General features: G+C 40.0%; 1 protein-coding gene across 2 annotated transcripts in view; it reads right to left on the reverse strand.

Moving 5' to 3' along the window:
• mtus1a (microtubule associated tumor suppressor 1a) overlaps window positions 1–22941 on the reverse strand; it is a 41571-nt gene extending 18630 nt beyond the window's left edge. Inside the window, exons 1-6 of one of the 2 annotated variants that reach the window (XM_079670301.1) lie at window positions 22815–22941; window positions 11580–13631; window positions 11134–11365; window positions 7538–7744; window positions 5974–6063; window positions 4789–4905 (exon numbers count right to left, since the gene is read on the reverse strand). In XM_079670301.1, coding sequence (XP_079526427.1) covers window positions 4789–4905; window positions 5974–6063; window positions 7538–7744; window positions 11134–11365; window positions 11580–13556 — 2623 coding nt within the window. In that variant the 5' untranslated portion in view covers window positions 13557–13631; window positions 22815–22941. Of the gene's footprint in view, window positions 1–4788; window positions 4906–5973; window positions 6064–7537; window positions 7745–11133; window positions 11366–11579; window positions 13632–15750; window positions 16239–22814 lie in introns of those variants that run through there. The other variant, XM_079670302.1, reaches the window with a different exon arrangement.
• Window positions 22942–23634: the final 693 nt, after the last annotated feature.

Consider the following 23634-nt stretch of genomic DNA (forward strand, 5'->3'; position numbering starts at 1 on the left):
ACGCTTCACCAATGTTCATGAAAATCAGGCGAGTTGATTTGTATGTAATCCTTCTGACAAGCAAGCAAACCAAACTCAGAAGCTTGGCTTTGGTAATAAAACTAGCATGTACAGTCATTGTGGGATATCTAAGCAAAGTCATGCTGTATTTACTTGGATACCTTTCTAAATAACACCCTGCAGTTTCTATTGACAGAGAAGGTATTTATTCTAACCAGAGGAAGTATGTTCCCTTCCTTCAGCTGATCCAGGAGCAGGGGCGACATAATACTGCAGAGGGAATAACACTCCAAGCTGGCAATACCCACAGAGGGAAAACTGATGTAATGAACTGAGAGGGTAAACACACTCAAGCTGTAGAGTTACCGAAGCAAAACAAAAAGCTTCTACTCGAGTACAAAATGGTTAAAAGTCATTTGAATGAGTTGCATGCCAGTCTTAAGTTGACACAGCTCCGTATCAGGATGTGCGGTTCCCTTCAAAACTAGTTTCTCCCTGTGTCTCTCAGCCAAAGTAAACAGTTCAGCATAAAACACAGCGCCGCCTTCAAGTCAAACAAAATAAGACACACACCTTAGTATATAACTTAAGTGAATTTGCAAATGTTGTTGCCTCTTTAATTTGGTGAGCAGTTTGAAATGAATGTTACTAATGTGTGTGGGGTACAGGACACAAATGTGAAACAGATTTCCATCTCAATGTCCTGACTACATCCTCCTCTTATTGTTATTCATACACTCATTTGAACTCCACTTTCTTTTCCTCCTATATAGTTCATCAGTACATAGTGAGTGATAAACGTCAAAGTAGAAAGTCTCTGACACAGATCCAAACTCACAGTGGATCTATGTTGCTCAGCTTTCAATTGTTTTGAAGAGGCTGCAGTTCACTAAATCTTAAAGGTTTTTTTTTTTTTAAATGAGGACGCCCTCTGCTGGCTGTGCAGAGAGCGTAAGGGGATGCCATGTCCAGCTGCATCACAGCCAGCATGCACCACTAACATGCCTGCATACAGAATGAAACCAAGCTCAAAGACTCAGGCTGTCAAACTACTGCACATTGGCACATTAAACTACATTTGTCAACAAATATATTGTGAAGATAAGTAGTTGTTAGTAAGTAGAACTAAAATATCTTATTCCCCTGTAATGTAGTGGTATGCAATTAGGGCTGCACGGTATGATGATAATAGATGAGTTATACACGGGTAACTTACGTTGTGCTTTGTTTGTAGCATATCCAGGAATATCAAAGTGGAACATAATATTATTAACACATATGCAACAGTGTTTTGAATTTCAAGAGAACTATGATGTTACAGTATGAGAAAATGCTGTTGAAAGAAAATCAACTGATTTCAAAGTCTACTCTTTCTTGTCGGCTGCTCTAAGAATGCTGATAAATAAAAGTATACTAATAAAATACAAGAAATTCTTTGTTGTTTAAAAAAATTAAGGAAATGATTAACAATACTCTTTTACAGAATAAATTCAACATTGCACTGAGCAAAAGAGGCACCAAAAACCGTTGAATTTTAAAAAGTAGATTCCTAATGATACTCTTCTTGAACTAAGTGCCAATAAAACAAATCTGAGTGCAATATCGCAGTCTTTCAACATCAACATGTGAACAAAAAAAACTATATATAATGCAGCCCTGCATGTAATGATTTATATGTAATAATTAATGTAATGTCTTTTCATAAATCTTGTTCTTTTGAACTTGTTGCAAAATGTAACTACGCTCATGTCTATATATAGAGGAACTGGCAAAGACATCTTCATACGTATGTTTTTTGCCAGCAAGCTGTCATCTTCTGCTCGTTTCCAGAAGACTAGAACTGGACATTATGCAACACATTTCTGCTGAATCTAAAAAAAAAAAAATGATCTCACCTTGTTAAATAATTCAAAATGGTCTAAAGATGTGGTCGGTTCAGAGATGTATCTTGTAGACAGAGAATATGGAAATTCACTGGTTTCCAGGGCTACAAACTACAATCCTGTACATGTTTTAATCAGACAATCTTTTGAGAGCTGCCCAGTATTATTTAATTAAATAATCACTTGTCAGAACATTTTCATTGGCCACATATAGGAGTTCATTATCTGGCTTTATTATCTAATAGAACTGTGCAATTTCATTTGAGTTAGACGTTATATAAGCGTGCAGGCCTTCTCTCCCTTTGACCGCTCTTCCATGGCAACAGAGGACCTGCAGCTATTTTCATCAAAGTGTCTGAACACAGCGATGATGACACATGTTGCCTTCTTCATTTCCCTCCTCCCATGCACAAAGATGCATTTAATGTAACAATTCAACATCACTGTACACTTATCCATCAAATACTGAGTGACTTAGTAACTCCGTAGCAGAGTGCTGTGCCGCTATAAGGGGATATCACACCATAGCACAAAGCATGATGGGTGATGAGACCTTTCACAATCAAGCACTTGTTTTAGTGCTTTTGTTGACACAATACCAATAACGGTTACACACTGGACACTTGTATTGCTTTGTTTGAATAAGATATAATTCCATTTTGTATTTAAAACCTTTTGAGACCCTAAAACAGGATTACCATATAAGGTCATAACCTTTAAAAACAAATAGGAGAATGGTTTGCATTATGTGGAAACCACAGGAAGCGTCTGCCTTCCCACAATCCCGTTCAACAATCAAAACAAGGTTCCTTTAGCTTGACCGAGAAACCAAGAACCAAAATAACCTTGGTTAATCTCAGGGTGAAACAGGAGCACAGGGTGTCACTGTGAGCAAGTGCATTCTGACAGTCATAAAAAGGGGGCCTCAAACATAATACAACTGTGTTTAAATGTCAATATGGCATTAAAGGAGACCAATCTGATGTTTAGTTTGAATGCAATTATTCCTGAAATCAAGATTCATATGGTTCCATATCGTACAATACCTATTCTCAGGCTTACATCTTTTGGTGAGCAAGGTGGGTAAATGAAAGATGAACCTCCTGCTTTGCCAACTAGTAAATACTAGCCAGACTAAAAATAGATTTCAGGTCCACTTGAGAGGCATACACTGGTAGGCTAGGCTTAAATACTACAGAAGAGAGAGCAAAACCCATAATAACGTGTGTAGAAATATTCAATATAAAATAAGTGACAAACCTGCTTTGAAAACCACCGTGTTCTTCCTGCATCCTGACAGCAGCTGAAGACTTCGGAGTAAACCCTTGGCTGTCAGACGCACGTGGATGTTGGACAGGGAGAGCTTCGGAGACCACAACATCTCAAAAATAAAGCAGGGTGTTTTTATCCCGAAAAACAATGGAGTTTCTTAACTAAGAAGCTTGAGGCTGGCTATGAACCAAATGCCATGGTGTGCCTTAGTGTATCATGAGTTAAATGATAGCAGGACTGACAGGCAAACAATAAATTCATCAATAAAAAGCAGTAGTGAGAGCTACTCCGCTGAGACGGCCTTGAGAAAAGTGAAGGCACCCAGTTCAGCATGGCAGGTCTCCCGAATTTAAATCTAAATCCAGCTGTGAAGGCTGGCCAGCGGTGTGTGGCACAGGCTGATAGATGTGATCAGGGCAGGGGGAACAAATCAAATCCTTTAATCCTCTTGGTAAAGCCAGGCTTCATCTATTCACCAAACACACAAATCTCTCTCAGCAGATCAAAACAGCATTTCCAAGCTCAATGATGGCGGTGCTGTGGCAGAGCCAGGATGCTCGGAAGAGAGCAGAGGGGGTTGGGTGGGAGGAGCTGACGGCAGCAGTGCAGCCAATGGGAATTTAATCCAGCCCCCCACTCTCATTTACCGTGTACCCAGCAGTGGGATGGGAAAGGATAACAGACTTATCATGGCACAGTTTTGTCTGGTGAGCTGCTTAGCTGGCACTGTGAAAATGTGTCTGCAGGCATGACTGGAAATCAGTTTTTTTAATCCAGGAGTCAAAACAACGTGCCGACTAATTGAGTGTTATGTAATGCAGCATGTTTATCATCTAGTTTCCGCAAAACTGTGCACTCAAGGGGGCTGTAATGACACTTTAGAGCACTGTAGAAAATATGCATCACATTAACTGTGAGCAGCAGAGAGCAACACACCCAATAAAGCACACATTACAACTGTAGTGTGACAGGAAACACATGTGGTCACTGATAAACATCAGAACTTGAATGTTCTGTTCAAAAAGTAAGCACAAACCATTGGATGGTTTCACAAAAATAGACTTTGACTGCAGCCTAGATCAAACTAATTGTCAGACCCAAGGTCTAATTTAATATGTTGATTATTACTAATTTACCAAGAAATTAAGACTTCATCAAACTACAAAACATGACTGTCCAGACGATTGTATCAAACTGCTCGCCATGTTCGAAACACTATTTGTATTTCTTGGATGAATGTTGTTGGCAGTGAATGGAGTCTGACAGAGTCTGTAGACATTACTCTGGGCTTTAACAAAAAGGGCTTTTACCAACACAGAAGGTTTTCTTCAGGTAAAAACAATTAAAGAAAAGAAATGTATTAATATACAATTTTATATTTTTAAATAGGTGCTAAATAAATGATAAGGCAGTAGAGGACACTGCTCTTTGAACAAATAATGACCTTTAAACAGGCGAACAGAGTTAGCACATTCACAATACAGAGGTTTAAATTGCATTGTTATACTTAATGCTTATTGTAGAAAGCGAAATGACCAGTATCTCCTGAATTAAAACCTTTGACAAGTCATCTCAATGGAAAGGTAAGAACACAGATAATACACATGTTCAATCCAATGGAAACAACTCTTACCGGGTCCGTTTGGACGAACAAGTCTTTCAGAAGCGGTCCTTTTTAGAGGACTGACTGTAGAATTTGAAGCGCCTCTGATGGAGAAAGCAGAGGCAGGTTTGCATGCTGCGGTCAGAGCTGAAACAAGCAGAAGATCCAGGTGAGACACGCAGCTGGAGTTAAACTGACCCATGGTGGCGGATCAGCTGACATCTGACCGCAAACCAGAGGCAGCTTTTAACCTAGAACTATTTAATGAGGATTGATCAAACAGGCGGTTTAACTAAAAAACAAAGATACCACTACTATTTGATGTTAATGGAAAATAAATTCAATCAACATCAAATGTCCCTCGGCAAACATGATGAGCACACAATAACAACATCATTAGGGAGGAACAGTAGCTTTTTGTAGTTGAATGTTTGAGTTTCATCACAAGTCAGACTTTACAGGTCTGTTTTCTTATCAAGTGAGAGGATTTGCCAGTGTTTAAAGTTCAATGGGGTCAGACTCACATTTACTCTTGAAATAAGAGTTCAGAAAGGTAGAGCTAATTCTGATTCAAATGTAAGATCAATGGCTGGGATATATATTGACATATCAATATCGTGATACAAGACTAGTTATTCTCTTAGATTTTAGAATCCATAATATCCTAGTATTATATATATATTATTGCTGTTTCCTGATTTTAAAGGCTGCATTACAGTCAAGTTATATCATATTTTGAGCTCACCAGACTTGTTGCCTTTCCATTATTTGCCTTTACTCACTAAATCCACATTACTGGTGGTTATTTTTCAAAATTCTCATTGTGTAAATGTTCTTCATTAATGAATCACCCTTTGATGAGACAACTAAAATAATAAAATAGACACATTTCCAATATCTCTAAAAAAAAGTGTCTACGTATGAAGTACGAACTAAATGTGTGAGAATATGATGTGATGGTTTTATAGCATCCAATGGCTAGATATTCATTTATTTATGTTAAATTACCATGTTCAATTGTAAAGAATAAAGCAATTTCTTTATATTCTATAAAAGTCCATTGAAATGCAATGTCAATCTACTTGCAATAATACTAATGTCATGTAAAAGTAGAATCATATAATGATCATTTCTCAAGACATGAGAAAAAAAGAGACATGATTGTAAAGGAGAAGTCTTTCTGATAGTAAATGCTGAGTGTGCGTGCGTTCTCACGTGGTCCAGTGTTCTTCCCAGGAGTTGTGAAGAGTCTAGCCTTCAGCACAGTTTTCAAAGGGGATGGTTTAGGTGCAGCTCCTCCAGAAACTGTTACAGAACAAGTACAGAGATGCTGATTCAATAAAGTAGTAATAAAGAATTTTTGTAAAATGATTTGTAGAAGAAAAAAAACAGACCATTTCTGGTATAACCGTAAAGTGTCTTTGAGCACCCGTAAAATTGCTTGATAAATTAAATGTATTTATGATTATTTAAAGGTCCCATGTCATGCTTTTCTGGATATTACCTTTAATATAATCTTCAGGGTAAAAAACAATTGATCAGATTAAAAACAGGTTTAATTTGAATCTGACCGTTATAAACTATGACAATGAATCAATATCTAGAATGCAAAAATTAATATTTACATCCTCCATGCTGGACTGAGTGAAATACCCAGAAGATCTTTCAATTCATCACTGCACCCTGGATAAAGCAATTATGATCCAACTCCCACTTACTTCTCCAAAGCTTTCTATGTTGTCCATGCAACGCAGCTAACAAAGGGAGGATACAGAAACGATAGGATCCAACAAGCAGGCATGTCAACAGAGTGACATCACAGTTGGATGCTGCGCTGCCCTTCAGAATTAAAGAGGAGCCGTTGAAAGAATGAACTGTAAATTCAGTCCAAGTGCAGCTTCGAAGTCCTGTGTATCCGGCCATCGGTTTTTAATTGAAGAATAGAAAATAATAAGGAAACTGCTCTTTTTCTGCACCTCAGACAACATCAGTTGTGCCTACGTACTCTCCTCCAGGCAACGCTGCGTGTGTGAACTAGAGTGGAATAGAACCCGTTCCCATAACAACCACACAAGGGGGGTCCCCAGTTTGGAAAATAGGCCCTCTCAGCCAATCAGAGACCTGTATGCTGTTGAAGATGCTGCGAGGAAAAGAGCCCTCTGTTCCTTTGTGTATAATACTCTAATAAAATGTAAAAAACACAACACACCAGCACCACTCAGAGCTCAGCACTGGAATGATCTTAGCGTTGTATACCGATTGTTGATAGCTTTGAAAGAAGTCATAATTTCTCTCCCTCCTTCTCAAATATTTGTTCTCTACTTTATTGACATTAATGGGAGAATGTTCATTTCACGTCACAGGTATTAGATGAGGTAGATAGGTGTCCAAACAATGTCAAAATATGGAAATGTATTCATAAGTGTGTGTCTTATTTTTCAAAATGTGTGTTGGTAAGGACAATTTGATATTCCTCTTTTTTATAGAGCCTAAAATAAAGACAACTAAAAAAGACATCACAATATTATAAAGATGTATGTTAGCAGATGTGGGGGTATTTAATCTGAGACAGATTTGCCCTGGTGAGGTTTACATCCAAGCCTAGCCCTCAAGTGGGTCACCATTTAACAAAGAGGCCACCCCCCACCTTTTGGTCCAGATGTTTTCAGAAAACACGCTTTGACAAAGTGGCCTGATGCTGGAGAACTCCTGCATGAAACAGATTTGATATCATTGTGCTTTTGTTCCTAAAAGCTCTGTAAGAGCTGGTTTGGCTTACCGTGTGTACTCCCTTCACTCGGCTCAGTGAGGCTCCAGGACGGCCCCAGGGTCTTGCGTGGTAGTCTAGAAGAAGGCACTGGGGGAGGGCCCATGAGAGAGGGTCGAGAGGAAGTTTGAGGAAGTCGAAATCCATTCAGTTGAGGCTTGATGCTTGATGTTGACACATTTCCATGGGTTGACTCTTCTGTCTGCACTCTCTGACTGCCTGTGTTCAATGGAGCACAAATAAATATCAGAGGTGAGCAGCATGAACACCGTTATCAAAGGATAAACAAGCATACTGGGTTGTGTCATGAGTAAAAAGCTGGAAGTAAAAACATCCACAGAGCTCCCAGACAGGTCAAATCAGCCATAATAAACCAGCCAATATTTGATTTAACAGGTAATATTGAGTCCTTTTCATGGGATATTTGTCCATCAGAAAAACTATTAAAAAGCATATCTATAAAGCTAAGAAAACAATGTGTATATTATTAATGAAACAAATAAACAGGATCCCCAACACCTTACCCCATTTGTTAATTATAACTTTCAATATCAAATTGTACACAACTTACCAGCAAGTATCTTACTCATTACAGCAACCATGTCAAATCTGATCAAATACAAACAAATAAACTAAAACATGTTGTAGTTAAAGCTAAATAATGCATCCCGTGAAGTTTCCATGTAGCTGGAGCATGAGAAAGTTACTGCTTTTTTTTTTTACTATGCTCAGGGAGCTTGTTTCAAACATTGTTTTTTCACTATTGGCGAGATCAAAACCTCCCTTTCCTTCCCCTGATTTTCCGCCCGTACAGATGGCTTCCCATCAGAGGAAGAGTCCCCCTCCTTCCCCAGAACTCCTCTCACTATGAAGAGCAGCAGGGCAGAGGGAGTTAGCTGTGTATTCACAAGACAAGAGACGACATCTGTGTCCGACATTGTTCCTGTGGAACATGGCTGAGCTCACCAGGAGGACCACACTCTATTACTGGTTCTTCTTTGTGTTTCCACCGCCCAGAGCCCTAGTGGTGCTGCGTCATTGTGTCATTGTTTGTGACGTAACCGTTTACGGCATGCTTCATACACACAGCACAAAATCCCTCACATCGACAACAGCAACAATGGCAGATAGAAGTATCGAAGCGCTGCTCATGTTGCTCTTGCTTTGTCAAAGCCAGCTAGAAATATTAGAAAGACTTCAACAACTGTCCATTCGTCACCAACGACGTTAAAATGTTCTTCACACTCTTCATCATCAACAACAATTATGTAGGACAAAACTCAAGGCCCGGGGGACAAATCCGGCCCGCAACCTTATTTTATGAGAGCTTGCAAAGAATATCATAAGTTTATCCTACGTTTAATGTTGCTGTATATATGCCAATAAACTACATGGCCCACAATGCATCTTGTTTTGTCACCTGTGCATTGAAGCGTCTTAATATCAGCCGTTTATGAGAGTGGCAGTCTGAGTGAGGTAGTCTGTGACAGAGATCAAGGAACAGACGTTACAGCGGCACCAAACACAGAGCAGTCTGCTCTATTCACCAACACAAGCAACGCCAGTCCCAGAACCAAATACAGAATGACCCGCGCTGAAGCAGTCCGGTATCACTGCGGCTCATTCAGAGACACACATGGATTTGAGTTTTTTTTAAAACTGGTGTTAGGGTCATTTCATGTTTTTGGTGGATTAAAAAAAGTCTTTCAGAGTATGAACGCCATCTTGCTATATTCAGATAAATACTTGTGTAATGTTTTTGAAGACAGGAGGAAAACTTCTGCGATCATCGCCTCCTCTCGGTTGCTCCCCGCTGCCCCCAACCTGAAAATAATGAGTGCCAAGCTGATAGTAACCATAGTAACACGGAAGGGCCCGGAACAGGGGGTTTTCAAAGTCTTGGCTTTCAGACCATTCAAATATTGCTGAATACATATTATAAATAGTGCTTGATCAATAAAAAAAAGGTAGTTATTAATAAGGTTATTACTAAAAACCAATAATAATCCAATCTAGAGGCAATTATATAATGTAACATAATTTTTTATATTTATATTTATTTTACTGACGCAGGAGAAAGAAGATAAATATACGGCCTGTTCGATCGCGTTAGAGCTAGTTGTAGTTAGCCTCTGCATGCTCCAAGCTCAAAATACCTAGCTTTCAAGCAAAGATTATGATGACATATACAGCAGGGGTACCCAACCTTTTTTGAACCGAGAGCTACTTTTAAAGTTGCCAGTCTGCCGAGATCTACCAGTCCAAATAGAGAGGCGCAGCCATTACTGACAGCCTACTACCAGGTAAATACACACTTATACTTGTATAAAACTGACCTTTGTACGATTAATACTTCATAAAATACTGCAGATCCTTTATCTTACCTCTTTCTAATCTACACACAGTCAAGTATTTAACTGAAGTTACACAACAGTGTTGTTGATACAGAGTTGGAGTTTATTCACACGTCACATACTACAGTGGGTAATGTTTTCAAGAAACATTGAACAGTGCTGCCACATATGACACAGGGAATAAAGAAAAGACTCTGAACCCTTTCTTTGCCATTATATAAAAATAGTGCTGCTACAAAAGTATAAATTATGCGTACTAATAACACAACTCAGATCTGAAGCTACACAGGAATCTGCTGCAATAAGTGCAATAAAAAATAAAAAATTAATAGAATAAAACCCTTTTCTTTTTTTTGCATTTTAGTATAAAAAGAAATGGCTTTAAAATAGGATGCAAGCAACACTAGTTTCTTAACCTGAATTGATAATAGACTATAATCCATTTAAACAGAACAGATCTTAATGTTTGCATTCTTATACCATTTTGTACAATAATTATAATGAATAAGTTCAAACAAACTAAAACTTGGTGGCAATCGAGTGGGGCTAGATATTAGAAATGTTTTTAGGGGCCAAGAGCCGGCCCTGCTGCGGTAGAAACAGAAAGAACCAGGGCACTAGCTCCGAACTGGCCCTGGAACTGCTTTGGTGGGAAAGGGGCATTAGAGGAACTGCCCAGTCGCACCCTCTGATGGGGATACTTCTTTACTACAAAAACATGTATAAGAGGTGCAGAAATGCATTAAATCAAACAAGTTAATGTTCATCCTTTAATTTTACTGGTCATTTTTTATTATTTCTGCAGTTATGGGGCAAATTCGTGAATCAAAGATATTTCCTATTGGTCACTCATAACATTTTGGTGTTACTTTGAAGGATCCTATTATATCAGCTATAGTACATAAAACCCACACAAAACCATAGGTGTTGCTTTCAAACCTACATAAAACTTTAAGTAGAGTCCAAATCAACTTTTCTACTTTTTATGTTTCAAATGATATGCCTAAGCAGATTGTTTACAAAGCATTACCCATTTACCCAAATGGAAAATAGTAAGGAAATCATTAACTCTCTGCTTAGTTAAAAGTAGGAGATTTATGAGGGCATTTGTTGTGACCTCCTGTCAATGTTTGATTACCAACATTTAAAGGTCAACTTACTCTTTATGAAAGTGTATCACTGGTTTAGCTTAACTGTATAACAAAAAACTAAATATTTATTTAACATGGCCCACTTTATATTTCTGAGTCTTACCTGTGCTGCTCTTCAGCTTGGACTGTGGTGTCCCGGCTTTGGAGGCCTTGAAATCATCCCTCCCCCGGGTTGGCTGCCTCAGCCTGCTGAACAGAGGGGATGGTCTGGGACTGGCAGGTGGAGGTTGTAAAAGTTCTGCTACTCTTGTTTGTCGAGGAGCTGGTCGTGCTCGAAATGTGCTCTTACTCTCATCAGATGAGGCTCCCGTTGTTGTCACTTCACTGGACTCTAGCTGCAAAAAGAACAATTTCTCATTCAGTCCCTCATCTTTGTGCAATTGGCCCCAACAGTTATTTTATCTGTTGTTAAAATGCCACTAACTTTTCAGTTATAACATCATCTCTAAATTCAATCTATCTGGATTTGATGTGGCTTAAAGTAAAATATGTCAGAACATAAATATGAACAGCACTGTAATGAGAATATGACAATGAGTCAATACTCACCACCAGGCTGATCCTCTTCACCTCTCTTGAGGAGTTCTTAGCTGGTCGGTTTCCCGCCTCAGTCGGAATGGCCTGTTTATTCAGGGCATTGCTGCTCAAGTTCCCTGTTCGGGTCTGGCCCAGGTGGGTTTTAGCTTTGGGAGTGGTAAAGCTAGATGAAAACCTTGCAGTTGCACTCTTTTCCCTCGGTGGCCTGGATGACGGTGATGAACTCTCCGATGAGCAGCGAGGACGCGTCTTGGGCACAGAAGGCTCTGCCTGACCTACAGCTGAGCCTGATGCGACCTTCATTTGGTCTAACACTCCCTTCTTTGGAATTGGTTTGGGATCAGTTTGGCCACTTCTATCAGGGGATTTTCCTGAGGTTGAGAAGCAGAAGGTCTGGTTGCCAGAATGCTCTGCTCTTGCCGTTTCTGCTGCTTGGCATGAGGCTGCCTGTTCTGTTGCGAAGCTGGTGTTACTGCATACTTCTGAGGCAGGTTTATTTGCAGCTGGGTTCGGGACAGGTGGGCATGCTCCACTCTGTCCCTGTCCACCCGTAGCAGTAGGGCCAGACAACTGTGGAGCAACCGAATTAGCAGCCCCTGTACTCATTCGTCTCGGAGCATCATTGACCACTTTAGTGGTGGTAGAGGCAATCGCAGTGCTGCTCCTTAAATTGGTTGGACTAATGCTGTCAGTAGTTCCTCTTTGTGCTTCAGTGTGTTTATTGTTCACGCTAACTTGTGATGGTTTTAGTTGTGAAGAAGAGCCTGACGCTGATAAATGATGCACATTTCTTGTAACAATTTTTGATTTGACACTGCTGAAGTCTGACTTGGGAAACTTCTTGATTTCCATTTTCTTGACCTTTGTGACTGCAACCAAATGATTAGGAGCTGCAGAGTTTTGCTGCCGTTTAACAGGGTTGTGTCCTGGGTTTCCTGTGTTCTCAGTACAGGGAGACACTGAAAAGGAGGGGGGGCTGGGTATCATGTTCCCAATGCTTTGTACTGGAGTGGAAGTATGGATAACATGATCAGTGTCTTGCATAACCGACGGAGAGTGCATAAAGGTATCGCCTTGTTCTGGTGTGAATGCTGCAGTGAAACAGAGCAATGGCTCTTTTTGGGAACCGGCAATCTGAGCTTCCTTTCCGCAATTTGCAGGAGATTTTTCACAGACAAAGGTCTTCAAAAGAGCTCCCTCATTCTCAGCTGGCAGAGCTACAAGAGGGCTGGATGTAGCCATATCATTTTCTTCACTAGGTAGCATATCCTCAGTGAAAGTCAGGCCAAAACACATATGGCCCATGTTCTCCTCGATGACTTTTTCTGTAGATTTTTCAAAGACATCCTGCAGAGTGGTTGACAGCAGGTTAGATTCAGTGGGAAATGTTGAATGGCCGGCAGCAAGAGACATGGATGACTCATCCAGGGAAGAGACCAACAGGGAATGATCCTCGAAGCAAAAACTGTTAGTCCTAATTACCATTTCCCCAGAGCTCAGGGAGCAGAAGTCATTCTCAGGGGACCCTCTACGGGAAGTGTCAACTGAACTCAATCGGCTCCCAACAGAGTCTGGAGACATCACTGCATAGCTACTCCCATCCTCCGTGTTCTCACTGAAAGTGTGGTACTTGTCTGATTCCGACTCATGGCTGCTCATCAGACTCAAGTTGTCATTCCAGAAATTCACACTGCCATTAACAGGTGTGGCAATAAATGTTTGGTTCAGGTTCAGGCTCACATCACTGAGCAAAGGATCCTTCGGTAAGGTGGTGTTGTACAGGTTATCCAAGGAGGAGGTGTCGCTGAGACAGCACTCAGGGGAGCTGTTGGCTTCCCGGTCACTGGGGTTTGAAATACTACTGTGGGAGTCCGGTGAAGGCGACAGAGACGAGCTGTATAGACTCTCTGGAGAGAGGGCTTCTCTGTGGGGTGGAGGAACTGTGCTCCCAACTTGGTCCATAGACATGCTGAGAGTTGTCTTAGACATTTTGGACACAGGATTTCACCTACTTCTGTAGATCACCTCAAATTAGTTTGGTAGCACTTATTCAGGCATCAATATCTGTAAAGATGGGGAAAAGGTCACATTTTTTAAACATTTATCAACAGAATCTTTGAAGACTTTGTAATTTCACTGAATGTTAGCAGAAGCACTCAATACTAAGCTAAAGCACAGATATTCCAATATAAAATCTATCTCGGGCTCCATAAATGCTAAGACATGCCTTCGTAAGCCTTTGTAGCCATTGGTCATTGTAACAGTGGATACTTTAAATATGTATGACTTGGCTCAATGAAAAATGCAAAAGCCATCATGATAATGCTCAAGGGAAAACATTTTGCAAGTCTGTCCAAATGATTTCCTACTTGGGCTATGCGATACACAATGTGATTACATTAAGATTGTTGAATATCAGGGTTCTTATGTTTTGCCAGACACTGCTGCTGTCTCTCATGGAACTTGGTTTCATAAAAGCCTAAATGTGAGGCTTGCCAAGAAGTAACAAGACATGTTTCTACTTGTAAAATGAGCCGTTTGGCATGAGAAATATATCGCAGAGTCTTAACCGCTTTGTTGTGTACCGTTTTGTTTATTTAAGCTGACTGGACTGCTAAGCTTGCCAGGCACTACTACAACAAAAGCACCATTGTGGTATGTACCACAGGAGAGCAGATATCAAGTCACCAACAGCCCGAAAGTGTTCCAGTATGCAGATCCCAGACATCCTGGTGCATATAAGAAAACCCAACAATTGAGAAACTGAAAAACAGAATAATAAATAACCTAGTCTGCTGTACTTCTGTCACGTTTAAAGGGACAGTATACTAGTTAAGGAAGGAAGGGTGGAGGCTAAGAAGGTTCTGGCTGTCATATCCTAATGCAAAAATACTACATATCTAATGAAAACAAGAGTTAAGTGCATATTGTAAAGCATGTTGTTAACCTTTTCTTTTTTTATTCGTGAGTTGCATCCTGCTTGCTGTTGGCAGGTGTGTGTGTAATACTGCTAGGATAGAAATATATTTTATTGCAATATATTGCAGCAAAACCGTCTGGGTGTCAAAATAAGCCATTTCTTTCCCTATGTAACCACTGTACATAGGGAAAGAAATGGCTTATTAACCGTCTGGGTGTCAAAATAAGTCATTTCTTTCCCTAGGTAACCACTGTACATAGGGAAAGGAATGGCTTATTAACCGTCTGGGTGTCAAAATAAGCCATTTCTTTCCCCATGTAACCACTGTACATAGGGAAAGGAACGGCTTATTTTGACACCCAGACGAAAACAAGGCTCTACTAAAGCGTTAAAGAGTCATAGACACCTGTAGATGCCTGACATGACAGAGTTAATTCTAGGTCTGGGGTACACAAACTGTAATTACAGACAGTTTTTTCTCAGGGCCAAAATATCCACCTTTACAAACCAAATGGTGCTACCACATTGACTCAATAAGAATTTTGAGTATAACCTACAAATGACACATTCAGCAAGTCTCAAATCGAATGGATTGATAAGTTTCTTTATAAGAAAGTGTCAAATCAAAAACATAATGCTATATATAAATCTGGACCCTACCTTTGAACATGCACACTTCAAGATGTTAAATCATTAAAAAATGTTGGACCTAAGAGCAATGTTCAGTCAGTAAAGGTAACATTATAAATTAAGTCTATTCTATTGCAAGTGATTTTAAGGACTTTAAAAATGTTAATATGCTTCAATCATTAGGTATTCGTATTTAAAATGGCTTACGTTTCGACCGTCCTGCTGATAAGATACTTTATCAAAAGCAGCTCTGCTATTATCAACATGACCCAAAGTCCAAATCTGGATGAATCATGTTGGTTTAACAGGCAGAGAAAAAAAAAACAGCGTACACTGCATTGACCTTCTGTACAATCGAATGAAATATACTGCCTTGGCAAACCTTTGTGCACATTGAACCTTGGCAGGAGCTGCCTTTCCAATACCACTGCAGTGTCTTCCCACACACAATATAACAGAACAGAACGGGGATGTTTTTGGTTTAAATCGTGACTACTAGGCATTATGTAAAGTACAACTGCAACTGAGACAAACCACGACCAGGCAGACAATGTACAAACAATGACACTTACAAGACACTGAGCCAACAAATAGAAAGAAAAACTGCCTGTAAAAATATTCAAAAGTGCTTACCTCTGACTTAAGAAGGATCAACTACCTTATGAACCAACTAAAATACTGCCACTCTTTCCATTCACTGATAACAGAAGAAGAGAAAATGCGTCCACTATCAGCTGCCTGCCGTATCACGTCAGATCACGTTGTTGAAGGTTCAGCCAGCTCATTTTACCCTCTCAGAGGCAATCCCATTACTGCTGTCCCTCCAAAGCACTAAATCCAGCCAACTGGGCAGGCAGTGGTGTGTGAGTGAGAGAGCTTCAGCCAGCGGCCCCCGTCCCACCACTCCTTCCTCCTCGTGTTCAGCCGTGCATCAGTAACATCACAGCCTGAATGAGGGTGCCCCCTGTGCAGGAATTAGGTTATTTCTTTCCCTCGTGACTTCACTCCGGGCCCAGTGCAGCAATCTCTCTGGCCAGGCACTGTGTCAGACAGTATCAGAGAGTTGGCTGCACATTGCTCCACAGTGCAGGCATCTCAAGGTCCGGCTAAAGACTGAGCTCAGTGTAAGCTCCACTCCAGAGTGAGCAAGGAGGAAAGCTACATATTACCTTATCCATGCCGAGCCCAGTGCAGGAGGAGTGGCCTTGGCCTGCCAGGCTGAGTTGGCATTCACTGTTGCTAAGCAGCCAAAGTCCCTCTTTTATGAGGGAATGTGTCAGGCTGCTTTTTAGTAAGGGATGAGTGAAAAGGGGAGCAGAATGACGGGAGGCCTGGTTTCCTGGAGGAATGTCGCTGTTGAATCGCTTATTCAGAGACACTTTCCACAAATGTTGGTTACTGTAAAGCAGATGAGTTATTCAGAGTTCTCCAATGATAATGTCACTGTCTGATGACACTCCCTCTTGTTATAGAAAACAGCTCGACATCTGATCCCAACGCTACAGCAGTGGTGTGACACCAGCATCTAAGGCCCCCTAAGACCTATGCTATTTCTGCCTAATCTATACAAGGCCTCTGACCCTGGGAACTGCAGTCTAATCTTAACCAGAGACGAGATGTAAATCATGGTATAGAGCGGGCTTATTATGTCCCCTGAAAATAAGTCCTGTAAAATCTGTTATTAGGAGAGTCTAGTTCTGTATTCTAAGCTTTTTGACATTGACATCTTTGGTTTACATGCAGAACTAATGTCCATTTTCCACTTTAAGATGGGTATGTTGCCAACTAAATAGTGTATTGTAAACTAGGAACGCATCCATGCAACATATATTTCAAACCAGTATGGTGACCCTCTGACACCTGACACTGACAGTAAACTCGCAACTACTGTGGGCTCTAATGGATCCTAGAAGATCACTCTGCCTTGTCAAAAAAACACAAATGGGTAATTAAGTAACTGTGTCAAATGAATTATCAAAATTGCCTTATGGTGTGCAAATCACAAGTTTCTCGATACAATTATTTATCGATCTTTTGGCCAAAAAGGCAGTCTTTGCTGATAAAGATAAAGATATAGTCTTTCACTATCGTACTTTAGTTATTCGTATACATTTTAGCACCCTGCGACAGATGAAACAATATGATATACCCATTGATACACTTCGATTATATTTATATCAAGTCACAAAAATAAATAATGTATTACTACGCTTCCTGACATTTACCGGTAAATAACCTAGATGTGCTATAGGAATTTCAAAATAAATGTGTATATTAAGGATTGATATTAACCTATTAAGTACAATGTGTTGGAGAAGCTATAGTGTTACGCAAGTAAACAAAGGAGTCGAGACGAGGCATTTCAGGCAGGGTTATGGGAGACAAACTCCCTCTGGCCGAATTTTGGGATTTTAGCCTTTGCAGGCCATTAACATTCACAAACTCCTATTCCACACTTCAGGGAAGGCCTTTTTAGTCGATACATGGATCCATATCAAACAGGAATCCATATGATTGTATCGTAACACCTCTATTTGATATTGGGCACCCAACTAAGTTCCTCTTTGAGATAAATCCAATGCAAAACCACTAAGTCAGATCAACAGAACAATGCTTCCCTATTTCTGAATCCCTCAGGCATTGTGCAGCGAGCTCAATTGGTCTTTCCTTGCCTTGGCTTGGCTGACAGGACATATCAGTATCATACAGGGAGCAGTTATGAGTAGCAGAGACAGAGCTGCACAACACTAGAGCAGGGCAGCGGGTCAGGGAGATTCCAGCAGCATACCACAGGGACAACGCTGTCCTCTGTAAGCCACTGGGGAACAAAACCAAACCAATGAGCTGCCATAGAAGAACAGCATGGCACTGTCTTTCAAAAGTCAGAATATCAGCCGGTCTGCTCCAGAAACAAGTAGAAAAAGGCTTTCAAGACAAAGCTGTGGGTCTATGACATCTAGTGAAAAACAGAGGCAAGTCACATCTGTCAGCAGCTGTCCTAACGGATCTTGGTTCACTTTTCTCTTAGTTAGCCTAAACAGTGATGAATACACATGACATTTGCAGGGGTTGGAAAATGAAAAATAAACAATAAGAACAAACATTAGATTGGACCGTCGACAGTATGTTTTTTTGACACGCTGAAGGTCAAGATTGAACACTCAAGCTATTGTTGGGTATACACTATACCAGGGGTCGGCAAGAGGCGGACCGGATCCATAATCAATACATTAATAGGGGATTTCAATTTTGACGAGGCGATTCTATTTTAACCACCGCTGACAGGGGGAGAAAGACACGAGTGAGCGATACAGGGAGAGAAACACAGAAGAAGAGATGAGAGCGTGGCAGAGAGAAGCGGAGAGGGAAGTGAGTGAAGAGAATAATTAGCGATACAGGGAGAGAAGCGGAGAGGAGAGTGAACAGGCGTGTTAGCGGCAGACAGGGAGAGACAGATAATTAAACATGGCGCTCTCCAAGAAGACGAAAGTGGACAGTGAGAACAGAGCTTTTAACCCCGAGTGGACTCATTCATGTTCATCCTGCCCACTGGGAGCACAGAGCCAGTGTGTCTCATTTGTTCAGAGACCGTGGCGCTCATTAAAAGTGCCAAAACGCCACTATGAGACAAAACACAAAGTGCTTGACTGGAGATGTCCCGATCCAATCATGTGATCGGAGCCGATCACATGATTTTCAAAAGATCGGAAGAATAAAACCGGGGATCGAGATTTTTTTTTTTTTTTTTTTTAAATACTTTTTTTTTTATTTTGTATTCAATGTTACAAAACAAAAATGACCATGTTCAAGTCTTAAAGTCATCCTGAGGCCTTAGTTTTGGTTTCAAATTACACAACATCATGTATGTGTTGCTTCTTTGGGGCTTGTTTTCATAGACCTGGTTGCTTATTTCTCTCAAATCTGGCAACAGAGTGGGCAGGGCGCAGTGTCTAATTGTAGCAGTAAGCTAACGAGTACTGATAAGCTTTATTTTGTTTTGATCCAATGCTGCACAACTGAACTGATCCAATGCTGCTGTGAAAAACAGAAGCTATATCCATGTTGGATAGAATATCCAATTTAAATAAAAAAATAACCTTAAGGGACAACTTGAATGCTTTTTTCTTTTTTTTCTCTTAATGCGTTGCATAAAGATCGGAAAAAATCGGTATCGGCAAATTGTCAAAATCAAATGATCGGAAGCAAAAAAAGGTGATCGGGACATCCCTATGCTTGACCAAACATTCCCTCAAGTCAGAACTGAGGTCACAAAAAATAAGCAGTCTCAGAGCCCAATATGATCAGTCCACCAGGATCAACATTAAGACTAAATATCGTTCCAGGGCAGGCTAACCGAGGTTAACCAATAAGCACCAGCATGTGTGTATGAGAATGGCCCTGACACAATTTCAGCCCAGATTTAAACTCCTGGCAGGACAAGCTCAAGCTCAATTCTCGCACTGAATAAAACAAAGTGAGTGAGGGACTGCAATATAAGAGAGAAAGAAAGAGAAACTTTAAAACTGTTCAATTGTTATGATGTGTAATCGTCTGAAACTGTTAAGTCATGATGTGTAACGGTTAATAACGAAAAAGGGAAACTCAAGCTGCTGCTACACTTTATTTTATTTATCTAAAATTAAGCACTTTTAAGATGCACATATTTACAAAAGCTATTTTATTTTTAATAGCAGCCCGAGAGGAACATTACACATATGCACAGTATTTACTGTATATCTGTATAGTTCAATGTTAAAGAGCATCTTGCAGGTTTTTATTTTTTCTACATTTATGCTTAAACTTGCTTGAAAATTACAATTAAAAAAGTGAATGCAGGATTTGACATGTTTTACGAGACATAAGGGCAGGAATTCAGAGGGAAAGGAGCAATTTTGAGCTCTGCTCTTAAAAACTGCTTTTTTTTAAGGTCATACGTCAAACGCGTCATATTACATCACACAGGGGACACATCTCCGCTCTCTGACCGCGGGTATAGTTAGTAGTTGCGTTGAGTAGAGCGCTTGTGTTTTAAGGAGCTGGTATTTTTCGGTAGTTTTACATTGATTTCACCATTTGTAATCATGGTGCAGTATTGTGTTTGTGCAGGTTGCACAAATACCAGCCTGTCAGGACATCGAGTCCACAGTAAAAAGGACCGGAGCAAGCGTTCGTTCCTGGGTGCGTTGTGCATCCACCTCCCTGCAGCACATACTCTCCACAGCTTTATCGGGAAACCGTATTACTTCTCTCTCCCCCCCCCTTCGCTGCTCTCTCTCTCTCTTTCCCCTCCGGTACACGGCACCGTAAGACAAAGTGTGGAGTTTCATTAGGTAACGCTGTGGTGGCTGTACTGCTCCAGCCGTCTCCTTTGTGTTTCCCCCTGTCTGTGTTGTTTGTGTGTGCGTGGTGGCTGTCACTCCTGGCTCCCGGCTCAACCTCCACTCACCTGCTGCAATCAGCTGTGCACCCTCCCCGACTACACACCTGCTTTCCATCAAGCCATTTACAACGACATATCAACAGAGGCTCCACAACCTTTCTCCGCCAGATCGTCAAGTATCAGCCGTATCTCGCGTCTCTCCTCCGTTACACTGCACCGTAGTGTGGAGTTGCATTAGGTAACGCGAGATACGGCTGATACATGCGCATTAGTTTCTGTTATGGATCAGTATCAACAGTCCTGCCAGTAACGTTACTATATTATCAATGCTACTTTAGTTATAGCCTGATATATGATAGCTAACTTTACAATGTTGTGATGTGACGTTAGCTAACATTCTGTAGCTAACGCCGGTCACTCACCAAGATAGCTGCCCAGTTCTCAACTGGTTCTCCTCACACCACAGCTCAATTTCTCTCGATGGCCGTTATTTCTTCTAATCCTTGGCTGCTCCTGGTCTCTTGGACGCCTAGCAGGCTCATAATTATAAGGTTGTGGTCCGTCATATGCATTTGAATATTCATGTTCAACTTATTCTGTGTCTCCTGTGTCGAAACTAGCATTGGGATCCATGTTTATTAATACGTTACACCGGCCGCTCTCCCCCTTGTGTCCCCCGTGTTACGTCACACAAGGGAGGTCACGTGCCGAGGCTTTTTTATGCGGAAGTGAACATTTCTTACAAAAACGACACCAGATGTCACTGTAGTGTATATTTCTGTATATTTTTTTGAAAATCTAGTGTATTCATCATTTTCCTACACATTTATTCACAGGTGTCTTTAACCTGGAAGTTGCTCTTTAATTGACAATACATAGTTGTTGTTTTTTTTAATTGTACTGTCTTTCTTTGATTGGTAGTCAGTTGTTGATTACATGCAGACGTTGATAAAGCTACATGCTACTTCAATATATATCACACTAATTCATAAAGCAACTTAGACATTTTGATGTTCCAGACCTTTGCATGGGGACATTTTCTCTAACTGGACCTCGTACTTAAAACTATATATATATATATATATATATATATATATATATATATATATATATATATATATATATGCATTAATTATCTGGCTTAATTTTTGGGGATTTATCAATGTCAAAAAGGAATAATGTCCATTACGTCCAGTTAGGGTCATGTCTATGTTTAAAAATATTTAGAATTTTCAGCTCGTGAAAGTATAGCAAACCATATTAGCATTTTGGTTGGCTAAACAAATATTTTTGTGCATATCATTTGACTTTTCTTCTCCAAGTCCAATACGATGTCTTAAATGTCTGAATTTGTCAGTCCAAAACACAAAACATGATCAGTTATTTGGGATAAAAAAAAACGAGAGAAAGGTAGGATCTGATATGAACAAAAAAAACACAATTTTCTAAATTAGTTTGCAGTTGTTTTACTGTCAATGGACTATTCAAATTGTGTTCTTATCTCTCAGCTGAAAGGTGCCACTGCTGAATAATAATGTTTTACCCTGCAAAACTTAACACAATAAACAGATTGAAAATCCAAGATATCAAATTCTAATCAACGTGCAAGGCTGTATTTAAAGCCACAATTACATAGATAGATGATTCTTGTTTTGGTTTGAATCACCTCAACTTTCTTAGCTTCTGTAACACATGCGGTCAATGGTGCAACATGTTGTGATCAAAACAACTGACCCCCCTGCACATGATTGACAGATTATACTCCAAGCAAACCCTCCTCCGGCCAGTTAGGTCTATAATTAGACTAGGAGTAAACATACTATACAAATAGCAAGGAAAATACTCTTTGAAGTCCATAAATGGATTCAAATACGGTATCCAATACGCCTGAGAGACACTTTAAAAGATTAGGGGATAAACTATTATTAATATAAAGGCCACGGGAGTAGAGGTAGTCGTAGTAAATAGATAAATAAAGTTTAAAAAAGGAGGACTAACAATGACTACATGAAATTCAAAAGTTGAAAAACTAAAATGGAGCGTTGTAACGGTTGACAAAAAACCCTTGAATTAGCTAGCTTAATGTTAGCATGCTAGCTATCAAACAAACAGTCGACCACAGTGCGTGGGTTCATTTCAGTTGACAGGAGGTTGAACTTTTGGTACTTACAAGTAGTTAACTAAAGTCGCTCACACATATGGGGGAAAAACACATAAAGAACTACCTTAACACTTCCCCAACAATTTAGACATACAGTGGTCCGTTAAATTAATACAAATATCCACACTGCGCCTGACTGATGGCTTGAAACGTTACCTGTCACGGGAGCGAGCCGGCGACGACGGGAGCGCGCCTGTGACGATGTCTTAATTACTTTCAGGTGGACGCCTTTTCTTTATCCGAGAAACCAGAAAAAAATGAAACTGAAAAAACCGTTATATTGTCATTCAAAACTGCTGTCAGAGTATATAATAGTTCATATTATTCCGCAGAAGTCAAGAACAAGTGTTTTTAAGTGTTGGGAAGTAACAAAGTAGGCTACTTTTACTCAAGTAGGCCTACTGTACAATGTTTTTCTTTTAGCCTATTTACCTCGTTAACGTAAATAATACTCATTCATTACATTGACACATGCATTATTTGTGATTTCATATATATTATGTCACATATGGAGGCAGTTTTTCTGCAGAATTAGTACTACTTTTTATACTTATAAGCACATTTTCTTCGATAATACTTCTCTATTTATCTTAATGATGTAGGACTTTTACTTGTAATGGAGTATTTGGACATTAATGCTACCTTTACTTAGGTACATAATCTGAATACTTTTTCCACCACTGACAATAATAAAGTAATTTTATACATGATTTTGAAATGGGCCTAGGCATAACAAGTAGGCTACTTTTACTTTTGTAAAATTAAGTTTAATTTGATGCTGATACTTTTGTAGTTTTACTTAAGTGACATTTTGAAAGCAGGACTTTTACATGAAACAGAGTACTTTAACAATTTAGTATTGCTATTTTTACTTAAGTAATACATCTTACTTCTTCCACATCTGGTGTTATTTGCCTGTACTTCCACACACTGTGTGAGTTTGTGTCATCCTTTACAACTAGGTCGCTAAAAGTTG

Source organism: Notothenia rossii (assembly GCF_949606895.1).
Source record: "Notothenia rossii genome assembly, chromosome: 3".
In the NCBI taxonomy this organism is placed as follows: domain Eukaryota; kingdom Metazoa; phylum Chordata; class Actinopteri; order Perciformes; family Nototheniidae; genus Notothenia; species Notothenia rossii.